Here is a 19,266-nt window from a genome sequence, read left to right as displayed (position 1 = left end):
TGTCGATTGAAAGGTCAGCAGTCCAGCGGTTCGAATCCCTAGGGCTGCATAACAGGGTGAGCTCCCGTGACTTGTCCCAGCTTCTGCCAACCTAGCAGTTCGAAAGCACATTAAAAAATGCAAGTAGAAAAATAGGAACCACCTTTGGTGGGACGGTAACAGAATTCCGTGCGCCTTCGGCATTTAGTCATGCCGGCCACATGACCACGGAGACATCTTCGGACGGTGCTAGCTCTTTGGCTTTGAAACGGAGATGAGCACCGCCCCCTAGAGTCGGGAACGACTAGCACATATGTGCAAGGGGAACCTTTACCTTTACCTTAATGCAATCACTTTTATGAAGGATTTGCTACTACAATAGTAGTTACAATATAAAGAAGAAAAGTGAAACAGAAAAAAACGAAATATACAAAAATGATCACCATATCAGTTGGGTAATCTTTAGCATGAATGACGGCCTTACAACGTCTTCCTATGGAGGGAACCAAGTCTTTTAGTTCTGCAGCTGTTATAATAATGTGAAACCAAGATGTAATGATGGCTTCTGTTAACTGGGTTTTAGTGCTGGGTCGCTTCTGACCTACAAGTTTTTTTAGTCGGCTCCATAGATTTTTCAATTGGGTTAAGATCTGGTCTATTCCCAGGCCATTCCAGCAGTGGAATATCATTATCTTGAAACTCCCCCCCCAAAAAAGTGGTGTTATTAGCCATCAAACCTCAAAAATACACTTTTCCCAAAAAGGTTTCCACAATTTTGGCTACTACTGTAGCTTTACAATAATGTAGAATAATGAGCTCGTCTGGCTGTGTTTTCCCCCTCCATAATATGGCTACCTGGCAAAAGCTGACCCCCCCCCTTTTTAAAAAAAATTTGATTTATATGCCGCCCTTCTCCGGAGACTCAGGGCGGCTTACAATGCATTAAGCAATAGCCTTCATACTTTTGTATATTTATACAAAGTCAGCTTATTGCCCCAACAATCTGGGTCCTCAATTTACCTACCTTAGAAAGGATGGAAGGCTGAGTCAACCTTGAGCCTGGTGAGATTCGAACTTACAGTAATTGCAGGCAGCTGGTGTTAATCACAGTGCTATCAGTCTGCTGAGCCACCCGCCACCCTGTTCTTTCCTTTTACACACCTGAACAACGAGCTGATAAAAATTGGAGAGGGGGGGCCGCGGGGCTTTTATTTTTTGCAAATTGTTTTATTCTTGGGTGGAAAGTTGACACAGCAGTGGGGGAGAAAATCTTGCTTTGAATTTTCCCCGAAGGAACCAGGTGGAAGACCGAGAGAGAGGGGTCCGTCCTCAGACCTTTTTAGCAGGTAGAATGGAAGACTCCGCCCACTCGGACTCCCTGGGAAGCCAAGGTGTTATATTCCTTTACGGCCATCTCCGTCTGCAAGACCATCACGTCGATCCCGTGCTTCTTCAGGTACTCCACTGTGGCTGGCGGTACCTTGGGAGGGGAAAACCCAAAAAACAAACAAACAAACAAAAAACAAACAAAAAAAAAACAAACTGATAAAATCTACCGGCAGTAAAAAGCTATATATTTCTGACGATCAGTATAAAGCTGCATTTCCGACGATCGGCTCTGCTGATCCTGCTTTCTAGCAAAATCTAAATCGCGCAGCACAGCTGTTCCCTCCCCTTCGCTGTTCTATTTATTTATTTATTATTTATTTATTTATTGAATTTCTATACCGCCTTTCTCATGAAGGACTCAGGGCGGTGAACAGATTAAGATTTCATATACATATAATATATTATTATTATTATTATTATTATTATTATTATTATTATTATTATTATTATTATTATATGTATTTATATGCCGCCATTCTCCCAAAAGACTCAGGGCGGCGAACACAAGTTAAGAAACAAGTACAATAAAATCATAATTTAATCCAAATAATTAATTAGTAGTAAATAATAAAGCCCGGAATCAGTCTCAGCCTATTTGTTTGAAAAGCCAAGTCTTCAAGTCCCGACGAAAGGAGCGGAGATCAGGAGCCGTCCGGAGCTCAGTAGGCAATTCATTCCAGAGGGTGGGAGCACCCACAGAGAACGCCCTACCCCTGGGCACAGCAAGGTGACATTGGCTCGCCGTCGGAACCCTGAGGAGAGCGGCTTATATATATTATAAACAGTAAATAATAAATTGAGTCAACTTGGTGTATCTGCTAAGACCTTGGCATAGAATTGAGATGTTTATGCTAGCCCTGCTTGTTGAAACAGAAAAGTCTTCAGGGCACGTCGGAAAGTGCAAAGATCGGGGATTATTCGTATTCCGGGGGGTATTTTGTTCCAAAGAGCCGGTGCCCCCACAGAGAAGGCTCTCTCCCTTGGAACTACTAGACGACATTGATTTAATGATGGGACTATGAGTAGGCCTACTCTGTGAGAGCGTATGGGTTGGTGGGAGGTTATCCGTTGCAGCAGGTGGTCTCGTAAGTACTCGGGTCCTAAGCCATGGAGCACTTTAAAGGTAAGAACCAACACCTTGAAGCGCACTCGGAAGGCCACCGGAAGCCAGTGCAGCTCGCGTAGAAGAGGTGTTACATGTGAGCGCCATGTTGCTCCCATAATTACTCGCGCGGCCGCATTCTGGACCAGTTGGAGCTTCCGGGTGCACTTCAAGGGGAGCCCCATGTAGAGAGCATTGCAGTAGTCAAGTCGGGAAATGACTACTTGCCTTCAAACGGCTCCTTTTTCCGTGCAAAGCGCACGTTTGGTACGCCCAGGCGTGCAGCAAAGCGGTAGCGACCCGTGGAGGATTTCACCACTGATTAACCCACTTTTTTTTTTTTTTTTTAACATCTGCAGGCAGGCAGTCCTCGGTTTACGACCGCAGTCGAGCCCGGAATTTCTGTTTGCTAAGCGCAAAACCTTTTGTCAAGTGAATTTTGCCCCCACATTACGATTTTTCTTTGCCGTAAGCACAGAGTGAATGACTTGAGGGTTGGGTAAGTCAGTGTCGGGGGTCGGGAATGGAATCGGGCTTCCTCCTTGACTTTGCTTGTTGGAAGGTCGCAAAAAGGGGATTGTGTGACAAATTGTTGTAAGTCAAGGACTGCCTGTAGTTCAAACGGACCCTCTTTCCATTCCTTTCCTTTTCCTTCTTTCCTTTTCCTTTCCTACTTTCCTTTTTCTTCTTTTCCTTTCCCTTTTTCCTTGTCTTTTCCTTTTCTTTTCCTTCTTTCCTTTTCCTTTCCTTCTTTCCTTTTTCTTTTCTTTTCCTTTCCCTTTTTCCTTGTCTTTTCCTTTCCTTTTCCTTCTTTCCTTTTTCTTTTCCTTTCCTTTCCTTTTCCTTCTTTCCTTTTTCTTTCCTTTTCCTTTCCTTTCCTTTTACTTCTTCTTTTCTTTTCCTTTCCTTTTACTTCTTTCCTTTTATTTCTTTTTTTCTTTTTCTTTCCTTTTACTTCTTTCCTTTTTCTTTTTCTTTCCTTTCCTTTTTCCTTGTCTTTTCCTTTCCTTTTCCTTCTTTCCTTTTCCTTTCCTTTCCTTTTACTTCTTTCCTTTTCCTTTCTTTTCTTTCCTCCTTTCCTCTCCTCCCCTCTCCTCAAGAAAAGCAAGAAAGATCATAAAATGGGGCAAAACTCACTTAACAAATGTCTCACTTAGCAACATAAATTCTGGGCTCAATCGTGGTCATTAAATTGAGGACTACCTGTATAGAAACCCAGCCTTATGAGGAAAAATTAAAAGTTGCTGGGCACATTTGTCTCGCAAAAGAGAAGACTAGGAGACAGGATAAGATAATCCTTGATTTACAACCATTCATTTTGTGACCTAAGTTACAACGGCACTGGAAAAAGTGACTTACGACCGTTTTTCACACTTACGACCATCGCAGCATCCCACAGGGTCACCTGATCGAGATTCGGATGCTTGGCAACTGACTCATATTTAATGACGGTGGCAATGGATCATGTGATCCCCTTTTTGTGACCTTCCGATAAACCAAGTCAAGCGGGAAGCTGGATTCATTTAACATCCGTCTGACTGGCTTAACAACGGAAGTGATTCGCTGAACGATGGAGGGAAGAACGTTGTAAAACAGGGCTAAACCCCCTTAGCAACTCTCTTCCCTACCAACAGAAATGTTAGGGCCAATTGTGGTCGTAAAGTGAAGACTATCTTTAGTGTTTTACAAACCAGGCATCTTTTAAAGAATAGAATAGAATTCTTTTATTGGCCAAGTGTGATTGGACACACAGGGAATTGGTCTTTGGTGCATACGCTCTCAGTGTACATAAAGAAAAAATGAAATATATTCATCAAGACTAAAAACATACAACACTTAATGATAGTCATAGGATACTAAATAAGCAATCAAATCATACTAGAAAACTAAATAAAACAATATACCATATTTTTCAGACTATAAGACACACCTAAATTTAGAACAGGAAACCAACAAAAAAGTTTTTGGCCTCCCTTTTTTTGAGCATTTTTTCAGCCCGTTTTTGGGGGGGTGTTTCAGCCCGTTTTCGAGGCTTTTTTCAGCCCGTTTTTATTGAGAAGAATAATAGTAATACAGTCTTAGTGAATAGTTTGACAGTGTTGAGGGAATTATTTGTTTAGCAGAGTGATGACGTTGGGGGAAAACCTGTCCTTGTGTCTAGTTGTTCTGGTGTGCAGTGCTCTATAGCGTCGTTTTGAGGGTAGGAGTTGAAACAGATTATATGTCCAGGATGCGAGGGGTCTGTAAATATTTTCCCAGCCCTCTTTTTGACTCGTGCAGTATGCAGGTCCTCCATGGAAGGCAGGTTGGTAGCCATGGTTTTTTCTGCAGTTCTAATTATCCTCCGAAGTCTGTGTCTGTCTTGTTGGGTTGCAGAGCCAAACCAGACAGTTATAGAGGTGAAGACGACAAAGATACGTGAACTCCAATTGCCAGAATTCCCCAGTCCACTGACACGATGCTTTGATCAGGGGTGGTACTCACTTACTTTCCCTACTGGTTCACAAATGTGAGCGCGCCAGTCCACGCATGCGCCCGTCCTTCTGTACATGCGCTTTGCTGGCGCACGCACCTTCCGCACACGCACCAAGTCTCAAAAACGTGCCTAAATAGGATGGCATAGAGCCGGGGCGGGTGGGCGGGTCCACTTGAGATTTCCACTACCGGTTCGGGCAAACCTGTCCGAACCGGCTGAATACCACTCTGGCTTTGATACGTAAAGATTGTTCTCACCTGGCATGAAACCAGAGTCTGGCTCTTCTCTAAGGGCTCAGGAAACTTACCTGCAATGCTTCGCTCATGCCACGACCGATCACTAGTGTCTTGACACCCTTTTCCAGAACTTCTTTGACGTCGGCAGGCTGAACTCCAGGGACGTGCTGGGTTGAGGAAAAGTAAAGTTAGTGGTAGATGCTTTGGGCATGGCCCAAAATTAAGATGCATTTCACTAGAATCAGGAGAAGCCTGGTTGAGAATTGGCACCTTTCAAGATCCGGCCTTAAATTGCACGGTTCCTTCTGTGGTAGATGCTGCCATGCTGATTTTCTTTCCTTTCCTCTCCCCCTCCTCCTCTCCTTTCGCTCCTTTCGCTCCTTTCCCCCTTTCCTTTTCGCTTTCCCTTCCTTTAAATTCAATTTGTTCTCCTGTTATCTCCTGCAGCCAGCTCCTTATCTGTTCCCAATATTTTTTTTTGCTTTAGGGCATTGCCACCACATATGATAAAATGTTCCATCTTTGCACTTAACACTTCCAGCACTCCGGTTTCATATTTGCATACATTTTAGCCAATCTCGCCAGTGTTAAATGCCACCTGTAAAACATTTTGTACTGATTTGCTTTGTATGCAGTTGACAATTTATAATTTTTGGTCCATAATTTCCCCCCCTCCTCTAATTTTATATTATGGCCTATATTTCCCTTTCCTCTCTCCCTTCCCTTTCCTTTTTCCCTTCCTTTCCCCTCTTTCCTTTTCCCTTCCTTCTTTCCTTTCCTTTCCCTTCCCTTCCCTCTCTCCCTTCCTTTCCCATCCTCCTTTCCTTTCCCTCCCATTCCTTTCTTTCCCTTTCCCTTCCTCCCCTCCCCTCCCCTCATTTCCTTTCCTTCCCTTTCCCCTTTCTCCTTTCCTCTCTCTTTCCTTTCCTTTCCTTCCCTTTCTCCTTTTTTTTGTTTGTTCCTTCCTTCCTTCTTGTAGCAGGCTGGGACAACTTGCCTCGGCCAAGTCACCATAGTCAATTCACCACGGGGCAACTCTCTGCGGGACAATTTAACAATTCAATTTAAATATTTTAAAATAATTTTGAAAACGTTTTTATTTTTGTCATTCACATTTCATTCCGTCCCTCCTTTCGCATCCTTCCTTTAATGATTCTGTTCCACCATTTCTTTGGTATTAGTGTAACTCTTGCCCCATGGCGAGTTGTCTCTTAATGAGTTGGCTGTGGCGAGTTGTCGTAGATCCTTCTGGTGGCGTAGTGCAGTATTGCAGGCTAACTCTGCTCACTACCAGCAGTTCGATCCTGACCGGTTCAAGGTTGACTCAGCCTTCCATCCTTCCGTAGTCGGTGAAATGAGAACTCAGATGGTTGTGGGCAAGAGGCTGATATTGTAAACCACTGAGGAAGGGAGGGAGGGAGGGAGGGAGGGAGGGAGGAAGGAGCCGTGGTCACACAATGGTTAAGAGTGCAGTATCGCAGGCTAATTTTGCCCACTGCCAGCAGTTCGATCCTGACCGGCTCAAGGTTGACTCAGCCTTCCATTCTTCCGAAGTCGGTAAAATGTTTGGGGCAATAGGCTGACAGTGTAAACCATGGAGGGAGGGAGGAAGAAAGGAGCTATGGTAGCGCAGTGGTTAGAGTGCAGTACTGCAGGCTAATTCTGCCCACAGCCAGGAGTTCAATCCTGACTGGCTCAAGGTTGACTCAGTCTTCCATCCTTCCGAAGTCGGTAAAATGAGGACTCAGATGGTTGGGGACAATAGGCTGACATTGTAAACCACAGAGGAAAGAAAGAAGGAAGGAAGGAAGGAAGGAAGGAAGGAGGTGTGGTGGCGCAGTGGTTAAAGTGCAGTACTGCAGGCGAATTCTGCCCACAGCCAGGAGTTCAATCCTGACCGCCTTCAGCTTTCCATCCTTCTGAGGTTGGTAAAATGAAGACCCAGATTGTTGGGGACACGGACACACACACACAGCAGGCAATGTTTTCTATTTAACCCCTTCCCCAACCCTTTTGTAGAATCTGGTCGAATTAACCTCTTCTGGTAAATCACAGCTTGTTGAGGCAGATGTGACTTTTTTTAGCCTCTGTTTGTTTGTTTCCCTTCTGCCTTCCCATTGCAATTTGGATGTAAATTTGCATATCAAAGTTCGCCAGGCTTCCTGCTCTGCACCCAGCATGCAGCTGCTCCCAGTAGGCCAGGGATGTATGTCTTGTGTTTGTGTCTATTTTTAACAAGCTGCTATTATTATTATTATTATTATTATTATTATTATTATTATTATTATTATTATTAATAATTAATTTTATCAACGTTTGAAATCACCCATCTCCCTCACAGAGGGACTCTGGGAAATGTGCAAGTAAAATAACATAAAAATGACATTTTTAATTTTTTTTTTTTTAAAAAAAATGGAATTTACAAAGGCGAGGATTTACCAGTAATTCCTCATTTCTCCGAAAATAAGATCCTGTCTTATAATTTTTTGAACCCCGAAATAAGCGCTTGGCCTTATTTTCGGGGAGGTCTTATTATTCTGGGGCGCGTGGAGCAAACGTGCATTTTTAAATCAAGGAAAGACACGGCATAGGGGTGTTACTCAGCAGAAAACATTCCAGTTCTATTTTGGTCTTGATTTGGGGGTGTTTCCCCACCGCAACAGCTGTCTGCTGCCAGGGCAATCCTGCCAGATACATTTCCCCCCACCTCTGGAGCAGGCCTGAACCTTCCTTAACTCCCACACCCCCCCGAAAAAAATGGCCTTGTTTTGTTTTTTTAAACGTGAAGGTTGTCGTTTTGTTCCCCCTATTCCTAGCATACAGCGTGCTTTTTCCGAAAAACGATGGGAAAGAAGAAAAGCTGCTTTAAAAGCCGCCCTAAGTCTTCGGAGAAAGGCGGCATATGATCTGTCCCCGTCCACACACACACACACACACAAACACAGCCAGCCGAGGGTTAAGAAAGTACTTGGCACGCACACAGGTCGTTATCTCAAACTTGGCAGCAATATAATCACCGTCTGCCACAGATAACATAAAATTACTGCAACAGATAACATAAAATTACATACGCATTGCAAATAGTCCAGCAAAACAATATCCCTTTCGGCAGCTTCAGACGTTGTTCAAGTGACTAGCCAAAGTTCGTTTTTGTTCGTCACGGAGTTTTACCAGCCACCACCCTCTCTTATATAGTCTCTGGGGTGTGGTCCAGTGACTCAGTTCTAATCCCTAGCACGCCTCCTTAACTGCTGCAACCGTTTATCACGCCTTCGTTGGCGTGCGTCCAGGAATGACGGCTCTCCTTCGCTCTCATCCGAGACACCTGGCTCCTGGCTAATCTCCTCTCCCTCGGCCGGCTCCTGAGACAGTGCCAGAGGGGAGGGGCCTGGAGAGGGAGGCCTGGCTGACTCCTCTTCCTCATGTTCGGAGCTTTCTTCCTCCGATGAGATAGGCTCAGAGGGCGGGGCCACAACAGCATATAAATTGAACTAATAAATAATAAATAAAGGTCCTCGGCTTACAGCCATTCGTTTAGCGACTGTGCAAAGTCGTGACGGCACTGAAAAAAGTGACTTACGACCGTTTTTCACACAACGGTTGTGTCAACCCTGAAGCTGACCTGACCGAGGCCATTTTGAGGCTTCAGTGTTGCCACACTGGAGCTGAGGGATAGGAAGGGGGGGGGGGGAAATAGAGATAGCTGGGGTTTTGCAGTCGAAACAAAATACTTTCTCCTAGGAACCAAGGTCATTCCCACAGGTGGTCAGACAGAGGAGGAGCGAAGTTACCAGGCAACCGGACGAGACCTTGATTGGATCATGTGACTGACTGACTGGGAAAAGGGAGGACCTTTTACGTTGTAACTATGAACGGTCACTAAATGAATGTGTCAGGGTTCCAAGTAATACATCCATAATAAATAGGTAGGTTCCTCAAAGAATTGGTTTATTGGACATATCATATTGGCACATGCTGGTAAAAACCGAGTCTGAATATTCCCGCGGTTTTCACCTAATTAAAAGTAAAAAGGTTCTCCCTTTTTCCAGTCAGTCAGTCACATGGTCCAATCAAAGTCCCACCTGGTTGCCTGGTAACTTCGCTCCTCTTCTAACTGACCACCTGTGGGAATGTCCTTGGTTCCCAGGACGGTCCAACGGTCACTATATGAACTGTTGTAAATCGAGGACTATCTGTATACATGGCGATCTATAATACAGTTTAAGTTGTCCCTGTTGAGGCCCAGTGTTGTGACTCCGACCCCCGAGCCCGTTTTATCGGAGGGAGAAGGCTCCGAAAGTGAAGGAGAGGAGTTGGCTAGGCCTCCCTCTCCAGGACCCTCCTCTCTGGCAATGCCTCAGGTGTCTCCCGTAGGAGAAGAGATTGGCCAGGAACCAGGTATCTCCTCGCAGTCGGACAGTGACGGAGATAAGTCTTGTCTGGATCCACGCCAGCGTCGGAGAGACAAGCACATGCAGCAGAAAAGGAGGCGTGCCAGAGATTAAGGTGAGTCACTGGACCACACCCCACAGGGGATAAAAGGGGGTGTGGTGGCCATTCAGGCTCTGTGACGGACAAAACTAAACAACTAGCGAGTCGCATTGTATCTCTGAAACTACGTTATCTGCCTGCCTTGGATTTAATACGGACTGGACTTGACAATTCTGTGGTTTTGTGTATTTGTTTTGGTTTATCTGACGGAGGAGGAACACCTCCCTCTGTGAGTAAAGTTCTTGGCAAGCAGCTACTGGGTTGCTGCCAATCCTGTTATCGAAGGAATTTATTGTCTGCGAGTTTTATTTAACTCCTGGCTGACTGTTTGTGTGCGTGTGTGAGACGGGGACAGAGCACCCAGTTTTCCAGCCTGCTTAACAGCAGGAGACATTCAGGATCTGAGGCGAAGAGGAAATATTCCTAATTCTTTTGGCTGGATAAGCTGGGATTCTCCCTGGGGCATAAAAATGCCTGATGCCATAGAAGTCGCCGAAGGAATTTCCCCAAGGTGGGCCAAGATACTTACTTCCGTGCCCGTTTCTCTCCAGTCCCATGTTCGGCTGCCACCAGGCCATACTTTACAGTCTTTATAGGTTGTGGGGCAGCCTCTCACCGTCATCCGTCCCCATGACAGGGAGGCAATTTCGGGGGAAGACATAGCCGTGCGACTGTCTGAAAGGGGAGAACGAGAGGCAAAAGGATAACAGAACAGAAAAGGCGAATAATAGAGTTGGAAGGGACCTTGGAGGTTATCTAATCCAACCCCCCACCCAAGCAGGAGACCCTACACCATTTCTGACAAATAACAGTCCAGTCTCTTCTTGAAAGCTTCCAGGGATGAAGCTCCCACAACTTCCGAAGGCAACTTCTGTTCCATGGGTTGATTGTTCTCACTGTCAGAAAATTCCTCCTCATTTCCAGGTTGAATCTCTCCTTGTTCAATTTCCATCCATTATTCCTTGTCTGGACTTCAGGTGCCTTGGAGAATAGCTTGACCCCCTTCCTCCTCTCTGTGGCAGCCCCTCAAATATTGGAAGATGCTCTCCTGTCTCCCCTGGTCCTTCTCTTCACTAGACTAGCCAGGCCCAGTTCCTGCAACCGTTCATCGTATGTTTTAGCCTCCAGTCTCCCTAATCATCTTGGTTGCTCTTCTCTGCACTTTTTCTAGAGTCTCAACGTCTTTTTTATAGTGTGGTGACCAAAACTGGATGCAGTACTCTAGGTGTGGTCTTACTTCTCTCCTTGATTAGTTTCCATCCTTCATTAGTTTCCATTCTTGTCTTACCTTCAGGTGCTTTGGAGAATAGGTTGACCCAGTGGTTGGTTGCTCCCGGTTCGGCCCGGTTCGGCCGAGCCGGTAGTGGTGACGATGTGACGTCACCGAATCGGTTCTTTGTGACTTGGAGCTCGGCCCTCCCGCCTGCCCCTGCTTTATTCCTATCTTTATTTTTTGTTTTTTAGACCAGCTGATATGCACGGCAGAGTGAATTGCCACACCTCAGCTGGCCAGAAACCTAACACGCTTGTGCGCGGCGATCATGCGCAAAGCGTGTGCGTGAAGTGAACTGGTAGTAACTCCGGTTGGAACCCACTACTGGGTTGACCCCCGTTCTTCTCTTCTCTGTGGCACCCCTTAAATATTGGAAGGCTGCTATCATGTCGCCCCTAGTCTTTCTTTTCATTAAACTAGACAATTCCTGCAACCGTTCATCATATGTTTTATCCTCCAGTCCTCTATTCATCCTAGTTGCTCTTCTCTGCACTTTTTCTAGAGTCTCAACGTCTTTTTTATAGTGTGGTGACCAAAACTGGATGCAGGATTCCAAGTATGGTCTTGCCAAGGCTTTAAAAATTGGTATTAACACATCACGTGTGTTTATGCAGCCTAGAATTGTGTTGGCTTTTTTGGCAGCTGCTGCACACTGCTGGCTCATATTTAAGTGATTGTCCACTAGGACTCCAAGTTTTATTTTTTTTAATGATATCGGGGCCAAATTATTTAATATGTTTTTTTAAATTGCGTTTAATTTTATATATGTGTTTGTTTTTATTTCTTGGCTGTGCACCGCCCTGAGTCCTTCGGGAGAAGGGCGGTATAAAAATTAGATTAAAATAAAAATTAAAAAAATTAAATAAAATCCGTCTCTCAGTTAGTACTACTGAGCGAGGCACCACCTATAGAGGGTGAGATATTTTTAATTCCTGCTACAGACCAGGGTGGATAAAAATCAATGATTTTTTTAAAAAAATCAAAAAAAAAATCAGATTTTTTTGATTTAAATCGGATTTTTTTGATTTAAATCAGATTTTTTTTTATTTTTATTGAATTTATTTTAATAAAAAACTTTTGGGGTAAAGATCTATCGTAAGATAGTTTTCTATTTAAGATACATAAATGGAGCTTAGTTATGTAGCATGAGGCTGTATATTCTGCAACACTGGGACTATCGGTGAGTCAACAGTGGGTCAAAGGAGTAGCAGAGATGACAGTTGCTCTTTAAAAATTAGGATTTAAATCAAGTTGATTTAAATCAAGCCTTTTTACTAGTGATTTAAATCATGATTTAAATCGACTCGATTTAAATCAAATCCACCCTGCTACAGACTGAACTATTCTTCCTTAAATTACAGAGCAGGGCAGATAGAAAATGGTGGTACTGCTGGATTTTAAAATGGCTGAGAGTCAGTTAACTTATTAAGTTTTCTTCTGCTGTCACTGAAGCTTAGAAATAAATTTTATATTTTTTATTTCGCTGTCGTCTTTTGACATCTAATATTTTCCTATTACCTTATTTTACAATCTTGCTATTTTACTGTTATTTTATTTATTTGTCCAATTTCTACACTGGCCATTTCATCTGAGTGATTTCTGGTGGTTTGTACAGGTAGTCCTCAAGTTACAACGGACCTGAAAAAGGGGAATTAGGACCGTTTTTCTTTCCTATTTATGACCGTTGCACCATCTCCGTGGTCATGTGATCCAAATTCAGGCATTTGGCAACAGACTCATACTTATGACGGTTGCAGTGACCCGGGGGGGGTCAAGTGATCCCGTTTTGCGACCTTCTGACAAGCAAAGTCAACGGGGAAGCCAGATTCGCTTATCCACATTAAGAACTGCAGTGATTCACTTAACTGTGGCGAGAAAGGTCGTGAAACGGGACAAAATTCGCTTAACAACTGTCTCGCTTAACAACGGAAAGTTCAAACTGTTTTGGTCGTAAGTCGAGAACTACCTGTACCTGAATTGCAGCTGACAAATTCCCTTTTTGCCCCCACTCAGGGAGGCCCTTGCCTTCCCTGGGCTTCCAAACTGCCGTTCCCATCATCCCCAATGCTGAGGATGGGGAGCGATGGGGGTTGTAGTCCCCGCAGGCCCCGCTCACCTGTCCAGATCACGCATCTGTCGCTCCCCCCTACGTCTGGCAGGATACGCCCCCTCACACCCCTCATTGGCCGAAGGCGACGTTACAAACACGGGCCGCGCCCACTAACAAACCTTTCCACAACATCGGGGCCCCGCCCCTCTTTTTTTTTGGTGGGCGGAGTCTCGACGTCCTCTCCTCCCTCGTCCCTTTCTATTATGATTGCGCCCCTTTTCTCCGTCGCCGCCGGCGAGATTGGCTCGGGCGGCGTTCTCTCCCCGCCCCTTTCCAACTCCTCCCACCTCCCCACAACGCCAGGTTCGTTTTGGTTCCTGTGTCAATCAGTCAAATCATAAACCAACGAGTAAGAGAAAGAGAGAGAGATGGGGTTTTAAAACTATCCGGGCCGCTCTTTCTCAACGTTGCCTCTTTCTCTTCCTTCGTCGCCTCGTCTCCTCTCGCGGGGCCTGACGGGAGAATGGCGCCGGGCTCTCGCTTCCCCGCCACAGCGCCCCCTGCTTTCCTCCTTCGCCCGCCCCTCCTCTCCTCCTCCACCACCACCTCCTCCATCCATCCATCCTCTCAGGTTCCAAGATGGCGGCTGCGACGGCGGCGGCGGCGGCTCCCCCTTCCCCGCCTTGCCCCGCCGCCCCGCCGCCGGAGGGTTTTTCCCGCCCGGGCTCTTGGCCTAACTTCGCCGTCGTCTGCTCCTTCTTGGAGAGGTACGGCGCTCTCCTCGACCTGCCCGAGCTGCCCTTCCCGGAGCTGGAGCGCGTTTTGCAACCGCCGCAGGAGCCCGGCGACCAGGGTAAGCCCAACCCGGGGGCGAAATTTACCTCAGCTTCGGCCTTTTAACGGGCTCCTCGGAGCAACGACAGCGAGGCCTTCTTTGGCCTCAACATCCCCGCCGCGGGCCCCGCTTTCCCTTTCCTCCGCCGCCGTGGCCCGGCCGGGCCTGCCTCCCTCAGCGCCGGGGAGACCCTCATTCTCTCGGCCTCGGAGGGTCGTCGTCGGTCCCTTTTGTCCCCTCCTTCAGGGGGAAGGAAGGATTCGCCTCGCGGTCTTCCACGGCCCCGCGTGTATATATATATATATATGCCTTCACACGAGACACGCCGACCCGGGTCGGCGGCCCCTGAGGGACTCCCGGGCTCTGAGGGGAGGCCGGTTTGAGGAGCCAAAAGGGTTGGTTTTTTTTTTCTTCTCCCCCTTCAGCTAAATGGGGATGGATTTAGGGAGGGAGAAGGGGATGATGGGCATGCAGTGGAACATGGGTTACAAGGTTCCTCTTTCCTCTAAGCAAGCAAAGTTTGGTCCTTGGTTTGGAGAATCTGATCCGATCTGAATCTCTCTACTATTATTATTATACTTTTATTCCTTAAACGTGAAACTCAAGTCATCTGGACATTCAAAAATGCATCGCAAATACCATGGACTGGTGCTAATGGTTGATACGGGTTGCTGCCAGCGTCCTAGGTATCAACCAAGTATCTTCTTAGGATAATAATAATAATAATAATAATAATAATAATAATAATAATAATAATAATAATAGGTAGTAGTAGTAGTATTTGATCTTCCTTGTACTCTGGCATCTCTCTGCTGTATTACTATTATTTATTATCATTATTATTATTGGATCTTCCTGGTACTTTGGCATCTCTCTGCTGTATTACTATTATTTATTATTATACTTTTATTCGTTAAACGTGAAACTCAGGTCAACTGGACATTCAAAAATGCATCGCAAATACCATGGACTGGTGCTAATGGTTGATACCAGTTGCTGCCAGCGTCCTAGGTATCAACCAAGTATCTTCTTAAGATACTACTTAGTAGTAGTAGTAGTATTATTAGTATTATTTGATCTTCCTGGTACTCTGGCATCTCTCTGCTGTGTTACTATTATTTATTATTATTATACTTTTATTCGTTAAACATGAAACCCAAGTCAACTGAACATTCAAAAATGCATCACAAATCCCATTGACTGATGCTGATGGTTGATACGGGTTGCTGCCAGCGTCCTAGGTATCAACCAAGTATCTTCTTAAGATACTACTTAGTAGTAGTATTAGTATTATTAGTATTATTTGATCTTCCTGGTACTCTGGCATCTCTCTGCTGTGTTACTATTATTTATTATTATTATACTTTTATTCGTTAAACATGAAACCCAAGTCAACTGGACATTCAAAAATGCATCACAAACACCATGGACTGGTGCTAATGGTTGATACGGGTTGCTGCCAACGCCCTAGATATCCACCAAGTATCTTCTTAAGATACTTATTAATAGTAGTATTAGTATTATTAGTATTTGATTTTCCTGGTACTCTGGCATCTCTCTGCTGTATTACTATTATTTATTATCATTATTATATGATCTTCCTGGTACTCTGGTATCTCTCTGCTGTGTTACTATTATTTATTATTATTATACTTTTATTCATTAAACATGAAACCCAAGTCAACTGAACATTTAAAAATGCATCACAAATACCATGGACTGGTGCTAATGGTTGATACGGGTTGCTGCCAGCGTCCTAGGTATCCACCAAGTATCTAAGCCACTGGCAGCAACTTGTATCAACCATTGCCACTAGTCCGTGGTGTTTATGATATATTTTTAAATGTCCAGTTGACTGAGTTTCATGTTGAATGAATAAAAGAATAATAAACTTGGTTGGTATCTTAGTCGATATTGACCAAGACTACTACTACTACTACTAACAGATTAACAGAGTTGGAAGGGACCTTATAGATCATCTAGTCCAACCCCCTGCTCAAGCAGGAGACCCTATACTACTACTACTGTTATTATTATTATTATCATCATCATCATCATCTTCTTCTTCTTCTCTTCCTGGTACTCTGGCATCCCTCTGCTTTATTATTATTATCTCTTTTATTCATTAAATATGAAACTCAGTCAACTGGACATTTAAAAATGTGTCACAAATACAATTGATGGGTGCTAATGGCTGATACAGGTTGCTGCCAGCGTCCTAGGTATCAACCAAGTATCTTCTTAAAATATACAATGTTCTGAGTAGCGCAGTATTTTTGCAGTTCTGCTGGTGTTATTGCAGGAAGCTGCAATTTCTTGATGTGTTTTGTAAAATTCTTGGACATATTGCAACCTGGCCATCGAAACTACACGATTATGGATGAAACATGTAACAGTGATACCCATTGTCATTGGGGCACTTGGTATTATTATTATTATTAATAATAATAATTTTATCATCATTATATTACACTTCATCCTGCCTTTTATAGATCGTCATCATTATAATATTACATTTCATCCTGCCTTCTATAGATATAAATGTATGTATATGTTTATGTGTTTGTACACATGTCTATGCACATGTATATATATATGCATGCATGTATGTATATATGTGTGTGTGTGTATTTATGTATGTATGTGCAGGTAGTCTTCAACTTATGACCACTTATGAGCCCAGAATTCCTGTGGCGAAGGTAGACATTTGTTAAGTGAACTTTGCCCAATTTTTACGATGTTTCTCGCCACAGTTGTTAAGAGAATTGTTGCGATTGTTAAGTTAGTAACGTTAGATGAATCTGGCTTCCCCCATTGATTTTGCTTGTCAGAAGGTTGCAGAAGGGGAATCACATGACCCCGGGGCACTGCGACCGTCATAAATATGAGTTGGTTGCCAAACACCTGAATTTTGATCATGTGACCACGGGGATGCTGCCATGGTCGTAAGTGTGAAAAATGGTCATAAGTCACTTTTTCCAGTGCCGTTGTAACTTAGAACGGTCACTAAATGAGCTGTTGTAAATTGCGGACTACCTGTATGTATTATGTGGGTGGGTGGATGGATGGATGGATGAAGAAGGGCTGGTCTAAAGTCACCCAGCCAGCTTTCATGGCTAAAGGAGACCTAAAACTCTCAGTCTCCTGGTTTCTAGGCCAGGATTTCAACCTTGGTTGAGGAAAGATTGGGACTCTTTTATCTTTTGATAAATAAATGTCTAAAGGACGATTAGTCTCAATATCCTGGCCATTCTTCCTTTTGTTCTGTTCTCCCTGAGTTCCGTTTGTAGGAATTGTTCCCTCTGCAGCATCTGGAATATTTGCAAGGTACTGTTTGAGAAATCAAGTGGGTGCACACAAGGGGTTAATAGATGCTCCTGTGGTTCATGTGTGACATTCGTAAAAAGCAGGCGGAGGTTGGACTCCATGATTGTGCCTGCCATCTTGACTTTTTTGACAGCATCCCATAGACATCCCCGATCTGCAGCTCTCTCATCTCCCAACCCTTCCTTAAGTGGCTTTTATCCCATGGACCAATTTCTGACAACTTTCAGAAATTGTGGGTGACCCATCACTGGAGGCTTTTAAGAAGAGATTGGACAGCCATTTGTCTGAAATGGTATAGGTTCCCCTGCTCGAGCTGGGGGTTGGACTAGAAGACCTCCAAGGTCCCTTCCAACTCTGTTACTCTATGTTGTTATTCTGTGTTTAATGTTTCTCAACCTCAGTTACTTTTAAGAAGCATGGACTTCAACTCCCAGAATCACTGACCTATGCTCTCTAGACTTGGCTACTTCCTTTCTTCTCCCGTTCTCTCTGTTGGCTGTTGAGTGTCGTCGTTTTTTCCCCCCTTTCCCCAGTGGGCATCTTCTCCTTGTGTATGGTTTTTTTTTTTTTGTGCTTCTCAGAAGAAAAGAGCCGTCTTGAATTTCAGTTGTTCCTAGTCTGATTCCAATTTTGGAGTACTTTCATCTCTGTTTGTCCTGTTCTAGCAAATCTGTAGGTAGATGTAGGGTTTTTTTCATGCTTCATGAGCTTTTCTGTTCACTGCATTCCTCTGCCAAGGATTTGTTTAAAAAAAAAAAAGGATGGGGACTAAAGAGTTTTTGGTGAAATTGTTGATTGATTGATTGATTGATTGATTGATTGATTGATTGATTGATATATTAAATTTATATGCTGCCCATCTCACTACCAGCCAACTCTGGGAGGTTTCCATATTGTTTTTTGAAGTTGCTTGAAACTTGACATGGTGTAGCACAGACCTGGGAATTTTATGTGCCCCCCCCCCTGCTACATCCTTGTGACTGAATCAAATGTAAATAAGGGTACTCCATGCACACAATACAACTGCAGGTGACTGCCTACACACCTTCCCAAGCCTATTGGTTTGGCTCTCCACAATAGTCTTAGTTTCTCCCCTTGGGAAAATTAATTGCCCACCCTTGGTCTGGCAGCATTCACGGCTCCGCTTTTTTGGCAGGGCACCAACAATTGCGCAGTAGTTCAGTAGTGTGTTATGGTCAAATCTGACACAATGGTGAAGGTGTTGGATCTGCCTGGGAGAGATCAAGTTTCTTCTCCATTTTCTCCCATTGAAGCTTTTTGGGTGACGGGACCAGGTATTTTTTTTTCCTGAACCCAGACTGTTATTGAGAGAAATGGGAGGCTGGAGCATTGTGTATAGTGTGCCTTGAACTACGGAGCAAGAGGTTGGATAAAAATCCAGCAAGTAAACAAACAAACAAAGATCACAAAGGCATTTCACTTGTTCTTAACCAAGAGACCATATCTTGGGAGACAGATGGGTTATAAATTAATCCTTCTGGTTAATGTACATAGATTGAGGGAAATTGGTAAATTTGAAAGACAGCAAAAGTTGATGGAGATTTTTGTAAAAGAGAAAGAGTACACAATAATCCACTCACTGCCTTAAACTTCTCTTTAGTTCACAGGCTGTATGTGTATGTATGTATGTAATGCATGTATGCATTTATTTATTTATTTGTTTGTTTAATATGTCATCCATCTCTCAATAAGGTGACTTTTTTACCCTTTAAGTGCATGAATATTTGTGGTTGAACAGTTATTCATTCATTCATTCATTCATTTTATATGTCATCCATCACTTGATAAGGTGACTTTTTTTAACCTTTAAGTTTATGAATGTTTATGGTTGAAAAGTTTATCTATCTGTCTGTCTGTCTGTCTGTCTGTCTGTCTGTCTATCTATCTATCTATCTATCTATCTATCTATCTATCTATCTATCTATCTTATATGTCACCCATCACTCAATAGGGCAACTTTTTTACTTTCCTTTAAGTGCATGAATATTTGTGGTCGGCTTTCTCTTAACTGCTTATTTCCTAAATCTGTCCGAATGATTCATTGTGAGGTTGTTCAAAGCGCTGTGGATAGGCAGGAGAAAAATATC

At 43.9% G+C, this 19,266-nt stretch overlaps 2 protein-coding genes across 3 annotated transcripts in view; one reads left to right on the top strand and one right to left on the bottom strand.

Annotated features, from left to right (window-relative positions):
- Positions 1 to 1,185: 1,185 nt before the first annotated feature.
- AAMDC (adipogenesis associated Mth938 domain containing) lies at positions 1,186 to 14,196 on the bottom strand. Of its 2 annotated transcripts, none has more exons than XM_087895759.1 (4): positions 13,878 to 14,196; positions 10,203 to 10,348; positions 5,254 to 5,349; positions 1,186 to 1,459 (listed from the first exon to the last, which is right to left on the bottom strand). In XM_087895759.1, exons 2-4 carry the CDS (start codon positions 10,332 to 10,334, stop codon positions 1,319 to 1,321), a joined length of 369 nt encoding a protein of 122 aa, XP_087751885.1. In that variant the 5' UTR covers positions 10,335 to 10,348; positions 13,878 to 14,196; the 3' UTR covers positions 1,186 to 1,318. The 2 variants fall into 2 exon arrangements, with proteins under 2 accessions (XP_087751885.1, XP_060540758.2); XM_060684775.2 differs by lacking the exon at positions 13,878 to 14,196 and adding an exon at positions 13,063 to 13,303.
- RSF1 (remodeling and spacing factor 1) overlaps positions 13,205 to 19,266 on the top strand; it is a 61,122-nt gene continuing 55,060 nt past the window's right edge. Inside the window, exon 1 of the mRNA XM_034408280.3 lies at positions 13,205 to 13,849. Coding sequence (XP_034264171.3) covers positions 13,636 to 13,849 — 214 coding nt within the window. The 5' untranslated portion in view covers positions 13,205 to 13,635. The remainder of the gene's footprint in view (positions 13,850 to 19,266) is intronic.

This window comes from Pantherophis guttatus, chromosome 5 (genome assembly GCF_059756535.1).
Source record: "Pantherophis guttatus breed Tessera chromosome 5, ASM5975653v1, whole genome shotgun sequence".
In the NCBI taxonomy this organism is placed as follows: Eukaryota; Metazoa; Chordata; class Lepidosauria; order Squamata; family Colubridae; genus Pantherophis; species Pantherophis guttatus.
The sequence above is the reverse complement of the archived record's forward strand: the minus strand, read 5'-3'. Positions and strand labels throughout refer to the sequence as shown.